Source organism: Chiloscyllium plagiosum, unplaced genomic scaffold (assembly GCF_037043375.1).
Source record: "Chiloscyllium plagiosum isolate Xiang-an unplaced genomic scaffold, Cpla_swu_hap1 HiC_scaffold_3, whole genome shotgun sequence".
Taxonomy (NCBI): domain Eukaryota; kingdom Metazoa; phylum Chordata; class Chondrichthyes; order Orectolobiformes; family Hemiscylliidae; genus Chiloscyllium; species Chiloscyllium plagiosum.
This window is the reverse complement of record NW_028270141.1, coordinates 7,780,065-7,800,011: the sequence shown is the minus strand read 5'-3', so window position 1 is coordinate 7,800,011 and position 19,947 is coordinate 7,780,065. Positions and strand designations below refer to the sequence as shown.

At 38.7% G+C, this 19,947-nt stretch overlaps 1 protein-coding gene across 8 annotated transcripts in view; it reads left to right on the top strand.

Moving 5' to 3' along the window:
- LOC122540667 (pumilio homolog 2-like) overlaps window positions 1-19,947 on the top strand; it is a 111,772-nt gene that overhangs the window by 66,782 nt on the left and 25,043 nt on the right. For 5 of the 8 annotated variants that reach the window (XM_087977299.1, XM_087977296.1, XM_043676783.2 and 2 more), the window contains 5 exons: window positions 1,148-1,241; window positions 5,027-5,152; window positions 7,925-8,070; window positions 8,368-8,503; window positions 13,663-13,806. In XM_087977299.1, coding sequence (XP_087833425.1) covers window positions 1,148-1,241; window positions 5,027-5,152; window positions 7,925-8,070; window positions 8,368-8,503; window positions 13,663-13,806 — 646 coding nt within the window. The remainder of the gene's footprint in view (window positions 1-1,147; window positions 1,242-5,026; window positions 5,153-7,924; window positions 8,071-8,367; window positions 8,504-13,662; window positions 13,807-19,947) is intronic. The other 3 variants (XM_087977306.1, XM_043676758.2, XM_043676743.2) reach the window with 1 other exon arrangement.

Genomic DNA, 19,947 nt, shown 5'->3' with positions numbered 1-19,947 from the left:
AAAATTATTTTTCCATGATAAGGAACCTCAGTTGTTAAAAGGAAATAAGATAATGTTACTGATTTTAAAAATAAATTTAAAAGAATAATAATTATGCAGAGCTGTTTTCCGAAAGCATATTCCTTTATCTTGTGAATCCATGGGAAGAATATTACCTGCCAGAGTTGCAGGGGCAGAGGTGGGGCAGGATGGTAACATGCTGGAAATGTTTACCACTAATGAATCGGCAGTGGCCTGACTGCACACCCTGCTTGCTTGGTCCATTTAAAAATGTATTTATTGCTCATTCTTCCAAGAGTGTTTTAAAATGTTGTCCCTGCTGCCTCAGCTTTGGCTGTCTTCCCATTTTCAGCATCTTAATTGCCTTCTGTCAGTATCATGAGGCAAATCTTTCAGCCTTGCCCCCGTGCATGTCGGTCACTTGAAAGCCACTCCTGTGATGGGAACTCCTCCACTTGCCAAAACCTCACCTTTTGACTACATATTCAGCATATAAATTAACTCTGCAGTTAGCTCATGAATTAACTCTTGACAACCTTCACCTTGAACCATGTGAATTAGCATTATTACCTTAAAATGTTTTTTAACTTTAAATTGAGTTTGGCAGAAGAAAAGAGTAATTGAGCATTAGAATGTGGGAACAGGGGAATCATCTGGAACTGATTATGTTTTTTGTACAATATAATTCTTCACGTTAAATTTGTTAAGTATTAAGTTTAGCACTGACTTTTAAAAATACAGAGAAAATAGATAAAAGTAGAAACTGACTGTCAAAATCTGTTTCTGAAAGTCATCCACTCTCTGATGCTTTCAAATGAATAACTGCTGTCCTACTAGGATTGAGTTATAATAAAGCTAAGACTTCTCCTCTTTCTCACCTGTCTTGCCATTTACTAAATACTGACAAGCTCACCATGTTTCGCCCTTGCTGAACTGTTCCTGTAATGCTACCAGCTTGTACTTTTCTATTCAACTATATTCCAGTGCTGTTTTATTAGATGCTTGCAATGTGATGTGTTTTGGATTGGTGGTTTCGCACTTCCTTCTACTGTGGTTCAGGTGCATGCAATTCTTGAAGAAGCAGTGGGAGAAAATGTTGGTGTGTTTTGCTGTTGATCTGTACATTGTTTATAATTGTGCATTGCAGCTCTTCCAACGGCAAAATGCAATGACAGTACAACAGCTAACTGCAGCCCAACAGCAACAGTACGCATTGGCGGCAGCCCAGCAGCCACATATAGGTAAGGAACAAGAATTATCTGTTCAGTCAGTGGTTGGTCAAGTAAAGCAAAATGAAAATACTTCTCCCTTAACAAAGGTAGCTCTTGAGAAAAAAATGTTTATTTTGAATATATGTCCAAGTGATTCTGACAGTTTTACAATGGTTAGTATATACTTTGTATATAATGCTCTTGAATGAAAACATTAATTTGCTCAAGTGCAGTAGATTGCCTTTTGTTTATTTTAGAAGCTTTCTGATTTTTTTGACATATCTTTAGAAGATTAAAAGTAGTTCAAAGTTTGTGAGAAGATTTGTAGCTCAGGTGCTCGTTGTTGTGGTTCTGTTCGCCGAGCTGGGAATTTGTGTTGCAGACGTTTCGTCCCCTGTCTAGGTACCATCCTCAGTGCTTGGGAGCCTCCTGTGAAGCGCTTCTGTGATGTTTCCTCCGGCATTTATAGTGGACATACTACTATAAATGCCAGAGGAAACATCACAGAAGCACTTCACATGAGGCTTCCAAGCACTGAGGATGTCACCTAGATAGGGGACGAAATGTCTGCAACATAAATTCCCAGCTCGGCGAACAGAACCACAACACTAAAAGTAGTGTTTTTTGACTGACAAACTCATTTGTTTGTAATTAAATAACAATAGCAGTAACCAGGCTGTCTTTTAATCTTTCAAAGTAGTGTTCAAACACCGACAAGTTGGCCTGTTAAGAAAAAAATAGCAGTAACCAGGTTGCGATGTTAACCTGCTTGTTTCTTTACAGTGTAAAACCATTATTAAATAATGAATCACCCTTATAGTACGTTTAACAAACCAAGTATGTATTTGTAATAAATATTGTGTTGGTTAATGCACATAACTATTAAATGCAAGAATAATATAGTTTGGCTAAATCATCATCGTGTAAATAAAAGCATTACAGAAGTTTGTAGTTAGTAAACAAACAGGTTATTTTGTTGCTCAAACTTCGCACTAACAGTTTAGACTCTGGAATATGCAGTACAGTTTCAGTATTTGCAGATGACTCCAAATACAAATGAAAAACATGGCAGCATATAAAATCTGAATAAACTTGCAGAGAAGCATGTATTTGGCAAATCAATTTCAACGTAGTTAAGGGTGAGGTGGTACATTTTGGGTAGAATAAATAATGAAGCTGCATATTGTTTGGATAATATGAACAGGGTGGAGGAACAAAGAGATCTAGAGCAAAAATAGAGATTAAAGTTAACAAAGCCACCTTAACAAAAAAGAAAGCAATGATATTCATTTATAAGTCAATAGTTAGGGGATTTAAAGATAACTTGTATAAAACCTTGGTTAGACTGTACTTGGAATACTGTGCATGTGATGAGGTGCATTGATGAAGCTGTAGTTTTAATGGGTTGGTAGCAGAACTGGGAGATTAAAACATCAAAAAAAACTGAATTCGATAAAGCTCTTTTTTTCGAAAAGGCCAAGTGGTTGCTTGATTGAGAAGGTAATAAAAGTATGTAAATGTGGCTAATTGTGTCGACCTCAAAGTCGTGATGGAAACTTGAAGACTGTTTTATACTGACCATCATTCGCCCTGGTCGACCCCCTGTAGTGACAGTATAGTTCTTATCAATAAATCACCCTTGGGCTTCAAGCATTTTCTTTTATCTTTCATCTTGTTCTACCTCTCTGTCCTTTAAAATACTCATTCTGTGCCACTCAATACCACAGCAAGTTTTCTAACCAAGATTACTTCCAAATCTAAGCCTCTGCAGCAAGCAGTTTCTTATCCTTGATGGATTCGCCTTCTGTTTAGCTCATTGCATTTACTGTCCTCTTATGTTCACTGATTTTCTGTTCTCCCTTTGTGTCCCGGACGCAGCCACCTCTCATCAAATCAAGTGGCCTGTTGTTTTTGTTGTCTTTTTCTTTAAGGATGTCTCTTGTCAATTCCTTGCATTACTCTTCACATAAATCTCTCTTCTCCCTCAACTCCACTGCTTTTATATTGAGAAAATTTTTACTCTAAGGCACTTACAGCTATATATTCAATTGCCTCTTGGCTTTTCACTCGTTTCTGCAGCTATCAATCTGGTCAGTTTTGCTCTCACCTTTAATGCACTTGTCATTTTAATTACTTTCTTTTATTGCCCTGATTATTCACCTGATACTACATTCTTCTTTTCCTTAAGTCTGAGAATTGCAAGCTTGAACATTTTATGGTGGTTTAGCCATTAGCACCATATCTAGCTGCACTGCAAAGCACTATCTGGTCCTGCAGACCTTTGCCAAAACTGCTCACTATTCCAGGATTATCAGAGAATGCAAAGATAATGAGGCTTTTTCTCCACTGAAACCTCCTTAAACCCTCCTGCTGGAGTCAACGTCGGCATTGTCCAATCAGCCTACGTCTTTGTAATTAATATTTAGACCATCTGTCCAGTTGCCTGACCAATTTTGTCCTTTCAGTCCACTGATCCCCTGTACTTGCTCTGAACTTTCTCTAATTTTCATCCATCTAGCATCATGTCCTCCAAGCTCATCTTGTCAATGGAAGTTACTTGTTGCTTCCTTGACGTCATTTACACTGAGGAAAGTAGCAGAATTGCATCTAAATGAAAGCTAAATAAGCACAAGAGAAAGGAAAAGAAGTTTGCAATGGTGGATTTATATGAAAAATGGAAGCAAGCTTTTATGAAACATAAATGTCAGCATAGGCTAAATACCCTGGTTACATATTATGGGCATAGTTACCACATTCATGAAAATCAGAGCAAACACAAGCAATTTGAAAGTCGTGAATAATAATTGACCACTATGCAAAATCTTCAGTGCTATTTGTCTCCTTGTTTGGATTAAAATGTCACTATGGCAAAATAGTTATACGGTATTGAAGAAGTGAAATAATACTGCATTCTTAATTCCATGTGACTCTCGATCATTTAGCAAGCAACTTAGCTATGCAATGTGTTAGCTTACTTGCACAACCTCCACATGAAAAGGATATTGGTTTTAGCTGTGGGACTGAGAAAGTTGGAAGGGAGTGGAGCAAAATGGTTGTTGCTCTTTCAAGATGATTTTGTCTGAATTGTTAAATAGTCCATTGTGAAGATTCTGCTGCAGACATTTTTCCTCTCATCCTCTTTCCCAATCTCCACACCCTGATCAACTGCATTTCTGTTCCATCCCCCACAAAGAAAAGCTGTGTTTACTATTTTTGTTTTCCTGGTGAGACCAATGACTCAAACAGGAGAAGCTATTGAATTTCATTTGAATTTTCTTTGATTTAATAAGTCATTAGTTACTGTAAAGTTCTATTTATTTTCACCAATCCAATATTGAATTCCTTTACACCAATATTGTTTAGTCTAGGAGTCCTGCTGTAATTCGCCAAACCCACTCTGTTGTGAAGCCTCGTGATTTTGAATTGAATTCTACTTAGAGTCCTCTTTTTTTTCTTAGCTTTGCATGAATACTGTCATTGTAAACTGGTTGTCTGGAGATTGGAAAATTACTTCAGTAGACGTTCCCACTCCGTTTTCTTCTTTTCTAATATCTGCTATACTTGCTGCCTCTTGTTAAATATATTTAGATTTTAAATTTGACCAAAATAATATGGTGCTGTGCCATTTTCAAAATAGATTTTCCATAATTTTGGCAATTGGAGAATATTGAATGCAGATTCTAAATTGCTGTTCAAAATTATGTTTATTTTTTGAGGGGTGAAGATGTTTCGAGGATAAGGAGAGGATTTTTAGAATATTAATTTCTAGATACTTCACAGCTGAAAGAAATATTAATACTTTTTATCTTAAACAGCAGGTGTGTTTTCCGCAGGCCTTGCTCCAGCTGCCTTTATGCCAAACCCATACATTATCAGTACAGCTCCACCGGGCACCGATCCTTACACTGCAGCAGGACTGGCTGCAGCAGCTACTTTAGCAGGTATTCAACAAGATGCTGTATATTATAAACAGAATAAACGAAAAGCTGCACGTCTACCAGGTAAAGGCTGCACCTGGTTTGACATTAAAACATACAGACCAGAAGACATTGGTTTCGGTTCATTATCTCTCTTCAGTTACATCTGAGTCATGCCAGTGGCTTAAAAAAAGCTAGAATTTATATCAGTAGCTTGGGCCAAGATGAGAAAAATGAATGAAGGATGTTTTTAATCGTTGTTTAGAGAGGATGAGAACGCATGAAGATAAGCCGGGCCTGTTCAACACAGGGAGTGAGCAGAGGGCTAATGGCGTGTTTTAAAGAGCAATTGTGTAGTGTAGGTGTGGTAGACAGTAATGCTGACTTGTGCTCTTAAAGAGTGCATCTCCAAAACTGAGTATAAAAGTCATCAATATTGATTGCACCACCAGACCTCAATTTATAATAGTTTTTAAATCTTTGACTTTTGTGATATAACATGGTTTCACTTAATGTTCATATAGGGTGTTATCTGTCATGCATCCAGAGCCATATCCTTTTATCATCTACATGAGGATGGCATTCACATCTAGTATCTCATCTGGCTCCTTTTTGAAAACTTGCAGCAAATTATTACTCCTTCCATGAGCCAACAACTTGTTTCAAAGATTCACAACTCTCCCTAAGGACAGTCTAGCACAAGAACTAGTTCTCTGCTTACAGAGCTATTAGTCTTAGCCCTGCTAATGACTAATCTGTTTGGTTTGAATTTCATTATGGGCTCAGTTCAATTTTGATGTTTGAAACACTCAATTAACCTCTTTGAAGTCACTGCTTCTCCAGACTGCATTTTTAAAAATATTCTCCCAACTGAGAGGCTTTGTATTGGTTTAATCTGATTGCCATTCTCTCAACTTCTTGAAAGGTACCCATATCATTTATGGCATGACAGGATTGAAAGCTTGCCATCTCATGTTCTGGATGGAATCTGATGAAAGCCTTCCCAGATATAGAATAATATTTATTATTTTGCAGTTAAATGCCCTGGCAATACATTATGGCATGCTTTTTAACCTGTCTAATAATCTCCCTGTAATGTTCTTAGATTTTTCGTGACTGATACACTGTAGGATGCAGGTCTTTCTTCCATTCTGAAACCATTCATCAAGTTTTCATGGTTTACGAATATGTGACATTGCCCTCAACTTAAAAAAAAAAAGCTTGCATGTATGCATCTTTCACAATTTCTAGGAGTTCCAGGTCATTTTGCAGTGAATTATGTTCAGGTTATAAGTTTGCTCATTGAGCTGATAGGTTTGTTTTCAGATGTTCGATCACCATGCTAGGTAACATCAGTGAGCCTCCGGTGAAGCGCTAGTGTTGTGTCCTGCTTTCTATTTATGTGTCTTGGTCTCTTAAGGTGGGTGGTATCATTTCTGGTTCTTAGAGGTTGGTAAATGGGATCCAAATCGATGTGTCTATTGATGGAGCTCCAATTTGAATGCCAGGCCTCTAGGAATTTCTGCCCGTGTCTCTATTCAGCCTGTCATAGGATAGATGTGTTGTCCCAGTCGAAGTGGTGCCTTCCTTCATCTGTATGTAAGGATACTAGTGATAGTGGGTCATGTATTTCTGAAGTGTAGATGCTGTTGCAGTAAGGGAAACAGGGTAGGAGAAAGTGAGGATTGCAGATGCTGGAGATCAGAGCTTAAAAATGTGTTGCTGGAAAAGTGCAGCAGGTCAGGCAGCATCAAAGGAACAGGAGAATCGACGTTTCGGGCATAAGCCCTGAGAAACAGGGTAGCCAATTTGTGCTTATCAAGGCCTCTCACACGGTAAGCGAATAAATGACATTGGAAGAACTTGCCCGCCTTCTATGAGTAGTCCTCTATTGTCTTTCAGAGAGTAGGCTGACATTTAAAGAAGAAACCTTCAGCTATGCAGTGCTGCATGGGAGTACAAGTGTGATTGTACTCAAACCTTTGGATTAGGACTTAAATCCATAATCTTCTGACTTTAAGACATAAATGAATAAAAAGGATCTTTATCTACATTAAAAATTACATCTGTCAGATGAAGATCCATTTTCCCATATTCTGCAGATCTTGCTGTATTCTATTTTTCACCATTAATGTCTCTTTCTCAAATTTTGAAACCTTGTTGTTTTTCATTGTAGGCAAGTAAACGCAGCCCAACATTTCAGAAGATGATATAACTGTTGAAGGGGATGGTGTAGAGTAGTCGCCATGCCAAAAAAAGAAAATTCTTCTCGGGAAAAAGTGTCCCCTGTATTGTAAAATCATAGGAAGACCTGCGTAAAGTATGTGAAATGATAGGTGGAACTGAGTGGCTAACTGCACATGGGTATCTAGTGGTCAGAGATAATGATTATATTGAAAATATTGAAACATCTCAATGTATTTCATATAATTACTTTTTGAAGTTTAATGACTTGTGCAGAAATGTTTGGTGTCAGTAGGTTCTTGGATCACATTGGAGTTGGATTTATTCCTATCTAAACTTCAACCAGTGTTTGCTGTGTGGTGATCAGAAGTGGGAAATCAAAAATTGTTTTCTCTGCTTCACACAGGGCACTGAAGATCTGTGCTACATTATCTGAAGTTTGAGATCAGATCTGGGATATCTATGGTACAGTTACTTAATAGACAAGCTCATCAAGTTTAGTTAGGAGGCTCCCAATGGCATGAATAAAGAATGCAAATCTAGTCAAGCTATTAAGCCAAGAAAACATCAGTGACTGTTGCTGATTCACCAGTGTGTGTGTTTTTGTGCTAGGCCCTACAGTTGTCCCCCCTCAGTATTATGGAGTTCCATGGAGCGTGTATCCAGCCAATCTGTTCCAACAGCAAACAGCTGCACCATCTGCAAATAATACTGCCAACCAGCAAGCTGCAACACAGGCACAGCAAGGGCAACAACAAGTATTTAATTCTAATTATTTCATGCTAGTTCATCCTTCAGTTACTATAATGGCTTGAAAAAATATGTATAAACATTGTATTGAATTCTCTACACTTATCAAGTTTAGTTTGATTTTGGGTGACTTGTTCATTGTTAATATTTGGGGGTGTTAGTCGTATTTGTATTGGGCAGCATTTTCTCTCATGTCCTGCTTTAATATTTGTATAAAATAAAGAGGAGGAGCTTCTCATCTGTTAAGTTTGGTTAACTGATATGTGTCACAACATGGTAAACCTTTCCTTGTTATTTGCTGTTAGGTATTGCGTGGCGGAAGTCAGCGTCCATTGACGCCAAGTCAGAGTCAACAAAGCCAACAAGCTGATTCATTGGCAGCAGCTGCTGCTGGCAATCCAGCTCTAGCTTTCAGTCAAGGTCTTGCTACAGGAATGCCAGGTACTTGAAATTTAGTTTGTTTACTTTTCAATAGCCCAGCCATTTATTATATGTAATACTTTTCTTCCAATCCTTCCATTATATAGTACCCACTCCGGGATACAATTTCATGGACCCTGAGAGATCTCCACTACATAATGGTTATGTTTGGAAGTTACTTCACTGTGGAGGGTATTACAGCTGTCCTCCCTTGCAATTTACATCCTCCTCTTCTCAATAAATAGCAGCAAGAACTGGACCCTTCAAATACCTTTACTTGTTCAGTGTGTCTTTGAAGCTTCATCAGGTTCTGGTTGAGATTGGCCAGACCACCAATGGAATTTGATCTTTGTTTCCTGATTTGGCTCAAGACTATGGTAGGTTTTCTATCTGAACATGAAGCAAACCCAGAAAAGGCTGTTCAGTCCATCAAGCTTCGTGTTTCACAGACAATGACTAATCTAATCATTTCATGAACTCTTATTGGTGGAAACGTATTCTGAATATTTTCGCTGTCAAATCCCTGCAGAATATCGTATGTTTTGATAACATCATCCTCATTCTTCAGAACTCTCATAGAGACCCAACGTGTTGAGCCATTCTTAATAAATCAAACACTTTATCCCAGGAATCAGCCGAATGAATCTCTTTTGAGCTGCTTCCAGTGGTAGTATGTATGGTTTTGGGGGACAAAAGCTGTGCACTATAATCCAGGTGGGCCTCTCTGACCCGCTGTACAGTTATAACAAGGCTTCCCAATTTTGAAACTACAACCCCCTAGCAATTAAGGCCAAAATTCAATTTGTCTTCATTACTTGCCACACCTGCATGCGAATACACTTTGTGTTTCATGCACAAAAACACCCAGATTCCTCTGTGCTGCACTTTCCTTTTGAGAGTCTCCCCATTTAAAGAGTAGTCTGCCTTTTGATTTTTCCTACCAAAGTGCATCACCTTACACTTCCTTACATTAGACTCCAGTTGTTGAGTCTTTGCCCATCTCCATTCCTTTGCAAATTCCTTACATCCTCATCGCAATATGTCCTCCAACCTATTTTTGTATCTTCAGCAAAGCTGGATACATTATACTGTGCCACCACTTCAGATCATTAATAAAGATGAAAAATAATTGAGGCCATAGTACTGATCCTTTGGCACTCCAATGGTGTTATGTCTTTGCACCCTGAAAAAGACCCATTAATTCCAACTGTGTATTAACCATTCCCTAATACCGTACCCCTAATACCATCCAGTTTGCTCAATTTATAAGACAGTTCCACCATCTAAGGAACAAATCCGATGAACCTTCATTGCACCAACTGTATCCTGAGATAAGGAGACCACAGCTGTGTACAGTACTCCAAGTCTAACCAATCTCAAAAATGCAAGCAAAACTTCACTACTCCTGTACTTGAATCCTCTTTCAGTAAAGACTGGTATTCCCAATAATTTGTGGTACCTGCGTGTTAGCCTGCAGTGACTTATTGACAGAAACCTAGGCCCCTTCATGCATCTACAGTTCCAACTTCTTACCATTTATGGAATGCAGACGCATATCCATTTCTCCTACCAATGTAGATGACCTCACATTTTTTACATTATACTACATCTGCCATGTTCTTGCCCATTCATTAATCCTGTTCACATCCTCCTGAAGCCACCTTCCATCTTCTTCGCAACATGTATTTCCAGTTAACTTTGCATCGTCTGCAAATTTGAGAATATTACATTTGGTTGCCCATCATCAAATTATTGAGCTATATTGTGAATAGCTGCACCCATTTATTGTTCCTTGTGCTATCTCATTAGTCACAGCCTGCCAACATAAGAATGACCCTTTTATTCAATGTATTATTATGTTTTCTGTCTTATGGCAAATCATTCATCAATGGCCATAAATATACCATCTAACCCATGTGCTTTAATCATTCTAACTGGCATCCTGTTTTGGGCGGGGGGGGAGGAGGATCTTTTATCAAAAGTCTTCCGAAAATCGAAGTATACTTTTCTGTATCAATTTAGATAGTAACATCTTAAAAACAAATTCATTAGTCATGATTTTCCATTCAAAAATCCAAGCTGACTATGCCCAGTCATATCATTGTCAACCAGGTGTCTATTTCTCCCATCCTTTTCTATACTACTGATGTAAGGCTATCAAGTCTATGCTTCCCTATTTTATCTCGCTCCCTTCTTTAGTAATGGATTGACAGTAGCTACTTTCCAAAAAGCTGTCAATTATGGACAATTCCTGAGGATTGCAAGATGATCACCAATGCACCAACTACCTCTATAAAACTTTTTTTAACACTCTGGGATAAAGACCAACAAGTTTTGGGCACTTGTCAAGTTCCAGCTGTATTAACTTCACTATACAATCTGCTAATTTCTTTCAATTCATTATTCCTCTTTTATACGTTTTGTGTTAATTTACTCTCAATCAATTTTATCCTACTTTATTAGCTTTTTTTGCCATTTGCTGCTAGTTTATTAAAAACAATTTCTCAGTCCTCTGGTTACCACTGCCTAAATTTTTGATTGGATATGCTCCTAATGTATTTCAGTCAGTTCACCTCTCATTCTTCTAACTTCTCCGAATACAGGCCCATTCAAATAATCATTCCTCATTGGACAGTTCTGCCAGCCCTGATTTACTGCACTCCCTCTTTGCCAAGTATATTCTTCTTTAGTGAGGGACACCAAATCAACAGGCAGTACGCCAGGTCTCACTAAAGCCTTGTAACTCTCAAATGTCTCCTTCAAACTATATTTAAAATTCTACTATGTTGTGATCACTACCTTCTAGAGATTGCTTATTAATCTTAACTGAACTGCTGATGCTGGAAATCAGAAACAAAATCAGAAATTGTTGGAAAAGCTCAGCAGGTCTGGCAGCATCTGTGACGAGAAAACAGTGTTAATGTTTTGGGTTCAATGACCCTTAGACCTGATGGTAGCTCAGAAAAGGTTGTTTTTATTCTGAAGGTAAGGTGTGGTGGAGGGGTAAGGAGCAAATGAAAGGTGGAAATAGAGCCCTAGAGTAAAGGGAAGACCTTTTAGAATGGAGATAAGGAGAAGCTGCTTCAGACAAAGAGTGGTGAATCTATGGACTTCATTGCCACAGAAGGCTATGGAGGCCAAGTCATCGAGTATATTTAAGACTGAGATAGGTTCTTGAATATCAAGGGTTACTGGGAGAAAGTGGGAGAATGGGGTTGAAAAACTTAACAGCCATGATTAAATGGTGGAGCAGACACGATGGGCAGAATGGCCTCATTTCTGCACCTGTATCTTATGGTCTACCTTGTTATATATTGCAAGATATAAAATAGATGGTTACTGTGTGGATTCTGTACTGTATGGTTCTAAGAAATAATTCCTCTACAAATTAATTTTCCATGTAACCTTTGTCCATCCGATTTGACTGAAATATTACAGTCAAAATGCAAATTAAAATCACCCTTGTAGTGCTTTTCTGACATGCCTCCATTATTTCCTGACTTCCATGTTGTCCTACAATGAGGTAATGCTTTGGGGACCTATAGACCACTTCCACCCTTGACTTATTTCTTTTGCAATTCCTTATTACCACCCAAACTAATTTCTCATCATGATCGCAGTCACATCATTCTTTACTCAGCGAGTCGTGAGTTCATAGAATGCCCTGCCAGTAGCAGTGGTGGACTCTCCCTCTTTATGGGCATTTAAACGGGCATTGGATAGGCATATGGAGGATAGTGGGCTAAGGTAGGTTAGGTGGGCTTGGATTGGCGCAACATCGAGGGCCAAAGGGCCTGTACTGCACTGTATTTTTCCATGTTCAGTGTTCTATGTTCTACATCATGACTCACCAGTACACTGATACCATTCTTTATTAGCAATACTACCTGTTTCCCTTCTTACCCATTCTTCCGGAATGTTGAATACCTTTTAAATATTGAGCTTTCAGTCTTGGTCACCTGCGACTTGTCTCTCTAATAGCTATGAAATCATATTCATTTATTTCTATTTGTGCCGTCAATTCCTTGTTCTTTACAAGGTAACCCTTGCACCCTGAATTCTTCTGGCTTGTGGGATAAACTGCTCCATGCTCCTGTTGGTCAAAAATTGGCCTGCTCTGTCACAGTTAAGAGAGCATTAAAGAGCCTTAAGCTCTGACATTTGCAGTAATTACTTAGTCTAGTTCTAATTTTTGCTGTGTACTTCTGCTCATAATTTCTACCTTTTCCTGTCACACTTTGAATAGCATTTGCCTTTTCACTACCCTGTAGCTCTGCTGTCTCTGTTCTTTTTGAAACTTTAAACTTCAATTGAAGCTGACACCCCATTCATTATTTTAAAGGCCTTTCTACAATGCTATATATGCAGTTCCCCAGGACGCTAATAATAGGGCCATTGACAAAAACATGAACATGATAGCATGCTTTTACAAATTGTATTTTATCTTGCCAATAGCACAACATTGTAATTTTTATTTCCTATAGTTCTCTAATTTGATAGTTATACTATTTAATATTGCATTTAGTTACTCCTTAGCATAAAATCTTTTATCAAACTAGTTAGCTCAGAATCCCTTCCAGATGAAAGTCTTCTAATTTGCATGGTTTTGATTTGCGTAACCTCCATATGACTTACACAAAATTATTACATTAAGCATTAAAGAAGATCATTCAACCCATTAAGCCGATTCTTTGGAAGAACAATTTCCAGCTCCCCTACCCCTTTCCTTGTCGTCTTGCAATATTTTTTAGGTGCATATTTGTTCCTTCTTTTGAAAGTTACAGTTCAATCTGTTTCCATACCCATCTCAGTATTCCAAATCTTAACCCCTAGCTGTATGAGGAAAAAGGTTTTCCTTCTATTCATTTTCTGAGCCATTTTCCAGTCTTTCCCAGACCCTCACTAAGTCCTTCTCAATTAAATGGATGCTCTTAATAAAAATATTTAATTACTCAGTTTTGTAGGTGTAGGGTATCAATCAGACAAGGAAAAGCCTACATCAGTCTACACTCAAATGGAGAGGCTATATAATTATAATCTTGTTGAGTCAAACTGAGATATGCATTCTACGAAGTGACCTCTACATTTGCCTTGTTCTGTGTTTGTTTTGGTTGAAAGAGATGGGTTAGTTCTGCATAATGTTATTACGCAGATTAACTTCCTTTTACCTCTTTTGTTAGGTTATCAAGTCTTAGCCCCAGCTGCCTACTATGATCAAACTGGTGCCTTAGTGGTGGGCCCTGGAGCAAGGACTGGATTAGGGACACCAGTTAGGCTGGTGGCTTCAACACCTGTTATCATCAGCTCTGCAGCGGCACAAGCTGGTAAGCTCCAACACAAACATTGAGTTTTGTTCATTCATTGTTTGAAAATGGAACCTTCATATCCATCTGATAAAATCCCACTGGAAGGCTTTCAATAAAGTCCCACTAAGAGATTAGCAGATCTGGCAGCATCTGTGGGGAGAAACCAGAGTTAGTGTTTCAATACAGAGTCTCTCCATCAGAACTACTCAAAATGTTAACTCTGTTAATTGTTTTCTCCCCATAGATGTTTGTGAGATTTAGGTAAGTTGCAAATGCAAAAGATAGATAAAGTACAATATGGATTCATGTGAGGTTATTCATTTTGGTAGCAAAAGAAGAAGGTGGATTATTATCTGAATAGTTAAAAATCACACAACACCAGGTTATAGTCCATCAGGTTTAATTGGAAGCACTAGCTTTCGAAGCACTGCTCCTTCATAACCACCTGATGAAGGAGCAGTGCTCCGTAAGCTCGTGCTTCCAATTAAACCTGGTGTTGTGTGATTTTTAACTTTGTACACCCAGTCCAACACCAGCATCTCCAAATCATATCTGAATAGTGATAGATTGGGAAAAGGGGAGATGAATGAAACTTGGGGAGGTACAACGAATTGTTTTATACCAGTCACTGAACGTAAGCTTGGTCGTGTAGCAGGCGGTGAAGAAAGCAAGTGGTATGTTGGCCTGATAGTGAGAAAGTTCGAGTACAGGAGAAGTGATGCCTTGCCACAGTTCTACAGGGCCTTGGTGAGATCACATTTGGAATATTGTGTGCAGTTTTGATCTGTTCTGGCTATGGAAGCAGTGAACAAAAGTTTACCAATTTAATTTCTGAGGTCACAGGACTGAAGTATGACAAGGGACTGGATCGGCTAAAACTATATTAACTGGAATTTAGAAGAATGAGGGGAGGGATCTCGGACATCTATAAAATTCTAACAGGGAAGGATGTCCCAATGACTGGGGGAGTCCAGAACCAGGGATTACAGATTAAGGTACACCATTTAAGACCAAGATGACAAAGTTTTTCATTCAGAGAATGGTGGACCTGTGAAATTCTCTGCCACAAAAAGCAGTCGAAACCATAACATTGAAAGTATTCAAGATGGAGTTGGTTATGGTTCTTGGGGCCAAAGGAATCAAAAGTTATGGCAAGAAAGCAGGAATGCAGTATTGAGTTACATGATCAGCCTTGATCATATTGTCAAAGGGAACTGGCTCAAAGGGCTGAATGATCAACTCTTGCTTCTGTTTTGTATGCAAGAAAATCACCTGGGGACGCAATCCAACAAAATTCCCTCAACATTATATAAAATCTGATTTTCAGTCCTCCATATTCATAGTGACCATTATCAGGAATTCCCAAGAGCATACATTGGTAAATATACAGAATTAACCCTCATTGCTAATAAAACGTTTGTCTTCTCTCACCAGCCTGTTCCTAGTTTTAATTGACAGTAACCAAGACATTTAAGTCTTCAAATGCTGTATCGGGTTTCCATTGACAGGACCTTTATTACGGTCTATAGCAGTTGCTGCAGCTTTCTTCTCTAACCTGTTAGCTGAATTTCATTACAAGAGTGTAAAAACAATCAAGTTGGCAAACTGACAGCACTTGATTTCTTGTGAAGGAAGTTTAGGTATCACTCCATGGGACATTGTAAATGATTGTTTTAGCAATATGCTCAGTGTGACCTAAATCACGCTAAACTTCAAGTGACAACTGTATCGAACTCAATCCTCATTCATTGATGACAGTACCTACAGAAGCACTGGTGTTGCATGATGTTGTTTGGAAGATAAGTAGTGACCAGGGCACTGGGGAAAAGTTTGAAACTTTGCCAGGGGATCCTTTATGTCTATCCTTGAGGGTAGACAGTTTAATGTCCTTCTGACCAATTGCACCTGCAGCAATGCACCACTGAAATGTCAATCTAGATTTTGTATTGAACCAACAACCTTTTGATTCAGTCAAGTGTGTTAGCAATTGAGTTACTACTGAGATCATTGGGCAATCTGAGGACTATCTTTGAGGTAAGAGCATTTTGGAAGTGATTTCTATCACATTTTTGAAACATAAATATGCTGCAGTCTCCATGAGAGTCCTCTTGAACCTAGCCACAGCACATCCTCATAGATGCCACTATTAACTTAGTAGTTACCTGCTAAGATATTTTCGGATGTAGGTTTGCTCGCTGAGCTGAAAAGTTCATTTCCAGACGTTTCGTCACGTTACTAGGTAACATCTTCAGTGGACCTCATGCGAAGCAATGCTGAAAATTCCTGCTTTCTATTTATATGTTTGGGTTTCTTTGGGTTGGTGATATCATTTCCTGTGGTGAAGTCACTTCCTGTTTCTTTTCTCAGGGGGTGCTAGATGGGGTCTAACTCGATGTGTTTGTTGATAAGAGTTCCAGTTGGAATGCCATGCTTCTAGGAATTCTGATGCATGTCTTTGTTTGGCTTGTCCGAGGATGGAAGTATTGTCCCAGTCAAAGTCCTTCCTCATCAGTATGTGAGGATACTAGTGAGAGAGAGTCATATCTTTTTGTGGCTAATTGGTGTTTATGTATCCTGGTGGTTAGTTTTCTGCCTGTTGTCCAATGTCATGTTTGTTACAATCCTTGCATGGTATTTTGTAAATAACATTAGTTTTGCTCATTGTCTGTATAGGGTCTTTCAAGTTTATTAGCTGCTGTTTTAGTGTGTTGGTGGGTTTGTGGGCTACCATGATGCCAAGGGGTCTGAGTAGTTTGGCAATCTTTTCAGAGATGTCTTTGATGTAGGGGAGAGTGGCTAGGGTTTCTGGACGTGTTTTGTCTGCTTGTTTGGGTTTGTTGATGAGAAACCGGCATGCTGTGTTCATTAGGTACCCATTCTTTTTGAATACACTGTATAGGTGATTTACCTCTGCGTAGTTCCTCTGTGGTGCAGTGTGTGTTGGCTCGTTGAAATAATGTTCTGATGCAGCTTCTTTTGTGGGTGTTGGGATGATTGCTTCTGTAGTTCAATAAGTGTTCTGTATGTGTTGTTTTCCTGTCGATGCTGGTTTGAAGTTCCCCATTGGCTGTTTGCTCTACTATGACATCTGGGAATGGCAGTTTGTTGTTGTTTTCCTCCTTTTTAGTGTATCTTATGCCAGTAAGGATATTATTGATGGTCTTGAAGATTTCCTCTACCTTGTTTCATTCAGTGATGACAAAGGTGTCATCCATGTAGCGGACCCAGAGTTTGGGTTGGATGGTTGGCAGAGCTGTTTGCTCAAGTCTCTGCATTACTGCCTCTGCTAAGAACCTTGATATCATAGATCCCATGGGTGTTCCATTAGTGTGTCTGTAAGTTTTGTTGTTGAAGGTGAAGTGGGTGGTAAGGCATAGGTCCACTAGCTTGACGATATTCTCCTTGTTGATGAAGTTAGTGTATGTGTCTTTGGGTTTTCTAATAGTGTAGTCAGTTTCCTTGGCCAGGTTAATGCTGATTGAAATAAACAGAGTTGTTACATCAAAGGAGACCATTATTTCATCCTCTTCTATCTTAGTGTCTTTGGTCTTCGGGAATTCTTGGGTGGAGTGGCATGAGCTTTCTACTAAGTGTTTTAGTCTTTCGTGTAGCTCCTTGGCCAGTCTGTAAATTGGTGTTCCAGGTAGTGAGACTATGAGTCTGAGGGGATCTCCTGCTTTGTGAATTTTGGGTAATCCCTGGAAGCGTGGTGTGTTGGATCAGTCTGGTTTCATTTTTTGGGTGTCGGTCTTATTTATTTGTCTAGATTTCTGAAGGTTTTTGAGTAGGGCTGTGATTCGATTCTCTAGTTGTGGGGTCAGGTCTATCGCCACTTGTTGGTAAGTGTTGGTATCTGTAAGTAGTGTGTTTGCTTTTTCAATGTAGTCTTTTCGATTTAGAATGACTGTCAAGCATCCTTTGTCTGCAGGTGGGATAACAATGTTTTTCTTTTTTTAGTCTTTCCAGTGCTTTCCTTTCTTGTGTATTTAGTTTGTTTCCTTCCTTTTTCCTGCTTAATGTTGGTGCGACTACTTGTCGGATGGATTGTTGGGTTTCTTCTGTGAGTTGGTTGTCTTTTAGTGTTGTTTCTAATGCTGCTAAGAAATCTTTCTTGTCCGCACCCTGGAAGGTGTAATTTAATCCTCTTACTAAGATGGCTTTTTCAGTGTCTGTTAAGGATCGGTCAGATAAGTTTTTTTTTATCCATGCTTCTGTGTTGTCATTGTTGTTACTTTGTGTAAGTTTGTCTAGTTTTTTCATTTTCTGTTTGTTGCTGTCTAATATCTATGGCTTGTTATACTGTGTCTGTCCATTCATGGTCTGTTGCATGACCGAATCATTTCTCTGAGCATTCTATGGCTGTTTTGCTCTGCTATTCTTATGGCTAGTGGGGTGTTAATGGGAGGTTTGTATTGAAGACATTTAGGTAGTACCTGTTTCCTTAGGCATTCGTGCAGGAAGTACAGCTGTTTGCGGTTGGCACTCTGTCGGATGGCATTTGTTTCCCATTTTCAGGCCAATGAGCAAATTTCAGCATTGCTTCGCATGAGGTCCACTTACATTTACAAAATACCGTGCAAGGACTGTAACAAACACTACATTGGACAAACAGGCAGAAAACTAGCCACCAGGCTGCATGATCACGAACTAGCCACAAAAGGACATGGCCCTATCTTACTAGTATCCTCACATACGGATGAGGAAGGACACCACTTTGACTGGAACAATACATCCATCCTAAGACAAGCCAAACAAAGACATGCATGAAAATTCCTAGAAGCATGGCATTCCAACTGGAACTCTACTAACCAACACATCGAGTTAGACCCCATCTAGCACCCCCTGAGAAAAGGAACAGGAAGTGACTTCACCACAGGAAATGATATCACCAACCCAAAGAAACCCAAACATATAAATAGAAAGCAGGAATTTTCAGCATTGCTTCGCATGAGGTCCACTTTACCTAGTAAGGTAACAAAACGTCTGGAATGAACCTTTCAGCTCAGCGAGCAAACCTACATCCGAAATCTCAACCTGAGCTACAAATCTTCTCAAAACTTGCTAAGATGTTTTCAGATTTCATTAATTATCTTTAATATGTATCATTAATATGTATGACTGTCATGATTAGCCTGTTTCATAAAATGGTTTTGACTTTTGACTCTCCAAGACATTTCACGCAATACTTATCCAATTAGCTTTACTGTTGTTTGATGTTGGACTGATGGATGAATCTATTTTTTGCTTATCTTTGGAAAGTTTTTTTGTCTTAAGGTTATTTTCACTTGTCTCTCAAGATAACGCACCTCATTCTGAGCAGTCAGCAATCAGGGAATGTCGTAGCTTGTAGTTGATAAGTAGCAATGTCTGAAAATATGAGATTTTAATTTTGAGAAAGTAAATGGAAGAATTTGTCTGTGGTATACAATGTTACGTTTTCAATTAGTGCTACAATGAAAAAAATCAATACAAATTTCTTGATGCATGTCCAATGCTTACGTTTTTGTTAGCACAAATTGTCGATTCAGTGAATTCAACTTGGTCTTTCTGATACAATCCAGAAGTCAAAATTGCACTTATCTGAAATTGCCTGATTAATAAGTGTTTGCGCTAATTCATCTTGTTTTTCATATAAGAGCAATGATTCGTTGCAGGTCAGAATCTGTAGCATTACTAGCAGTTGTCGCTTTAGTTATTTACATTGATTATATCTTTCCATGGCCTCGGATTTGAAATACAGGTGTATTTTCCCACAGCTTGTAATATCAGCAATGGTCTTGAGCAATGGAACCATAAAGCACATTATTGTGACCATCAGCCACTTACACACTTCCTTAAATAAAGAGGTCAAAACTGCACACCATATTCAAGATGTGGTCTCACCAGTGCCTGATATAATGGAAGCATAACATCCTTACCTTTATGTTCAGTTCCTCTCCTCATAATACCACCTTGATTGTGTTGTATCTGCATTCTAAGTTCTTGTGACTTAAGCAACAGAATACCTGAATCCCTGTACACTTGACAATTTGTGATTTTTTTATTTTGCCTATGAATGTGAATACCTTCACATTTTCTCACATTGTGCTACGTTTGCCAGATTCTTGTCCACTCACTCAAACAATTGGTATTTAGTTAAAACACATTATAGTCTCATAA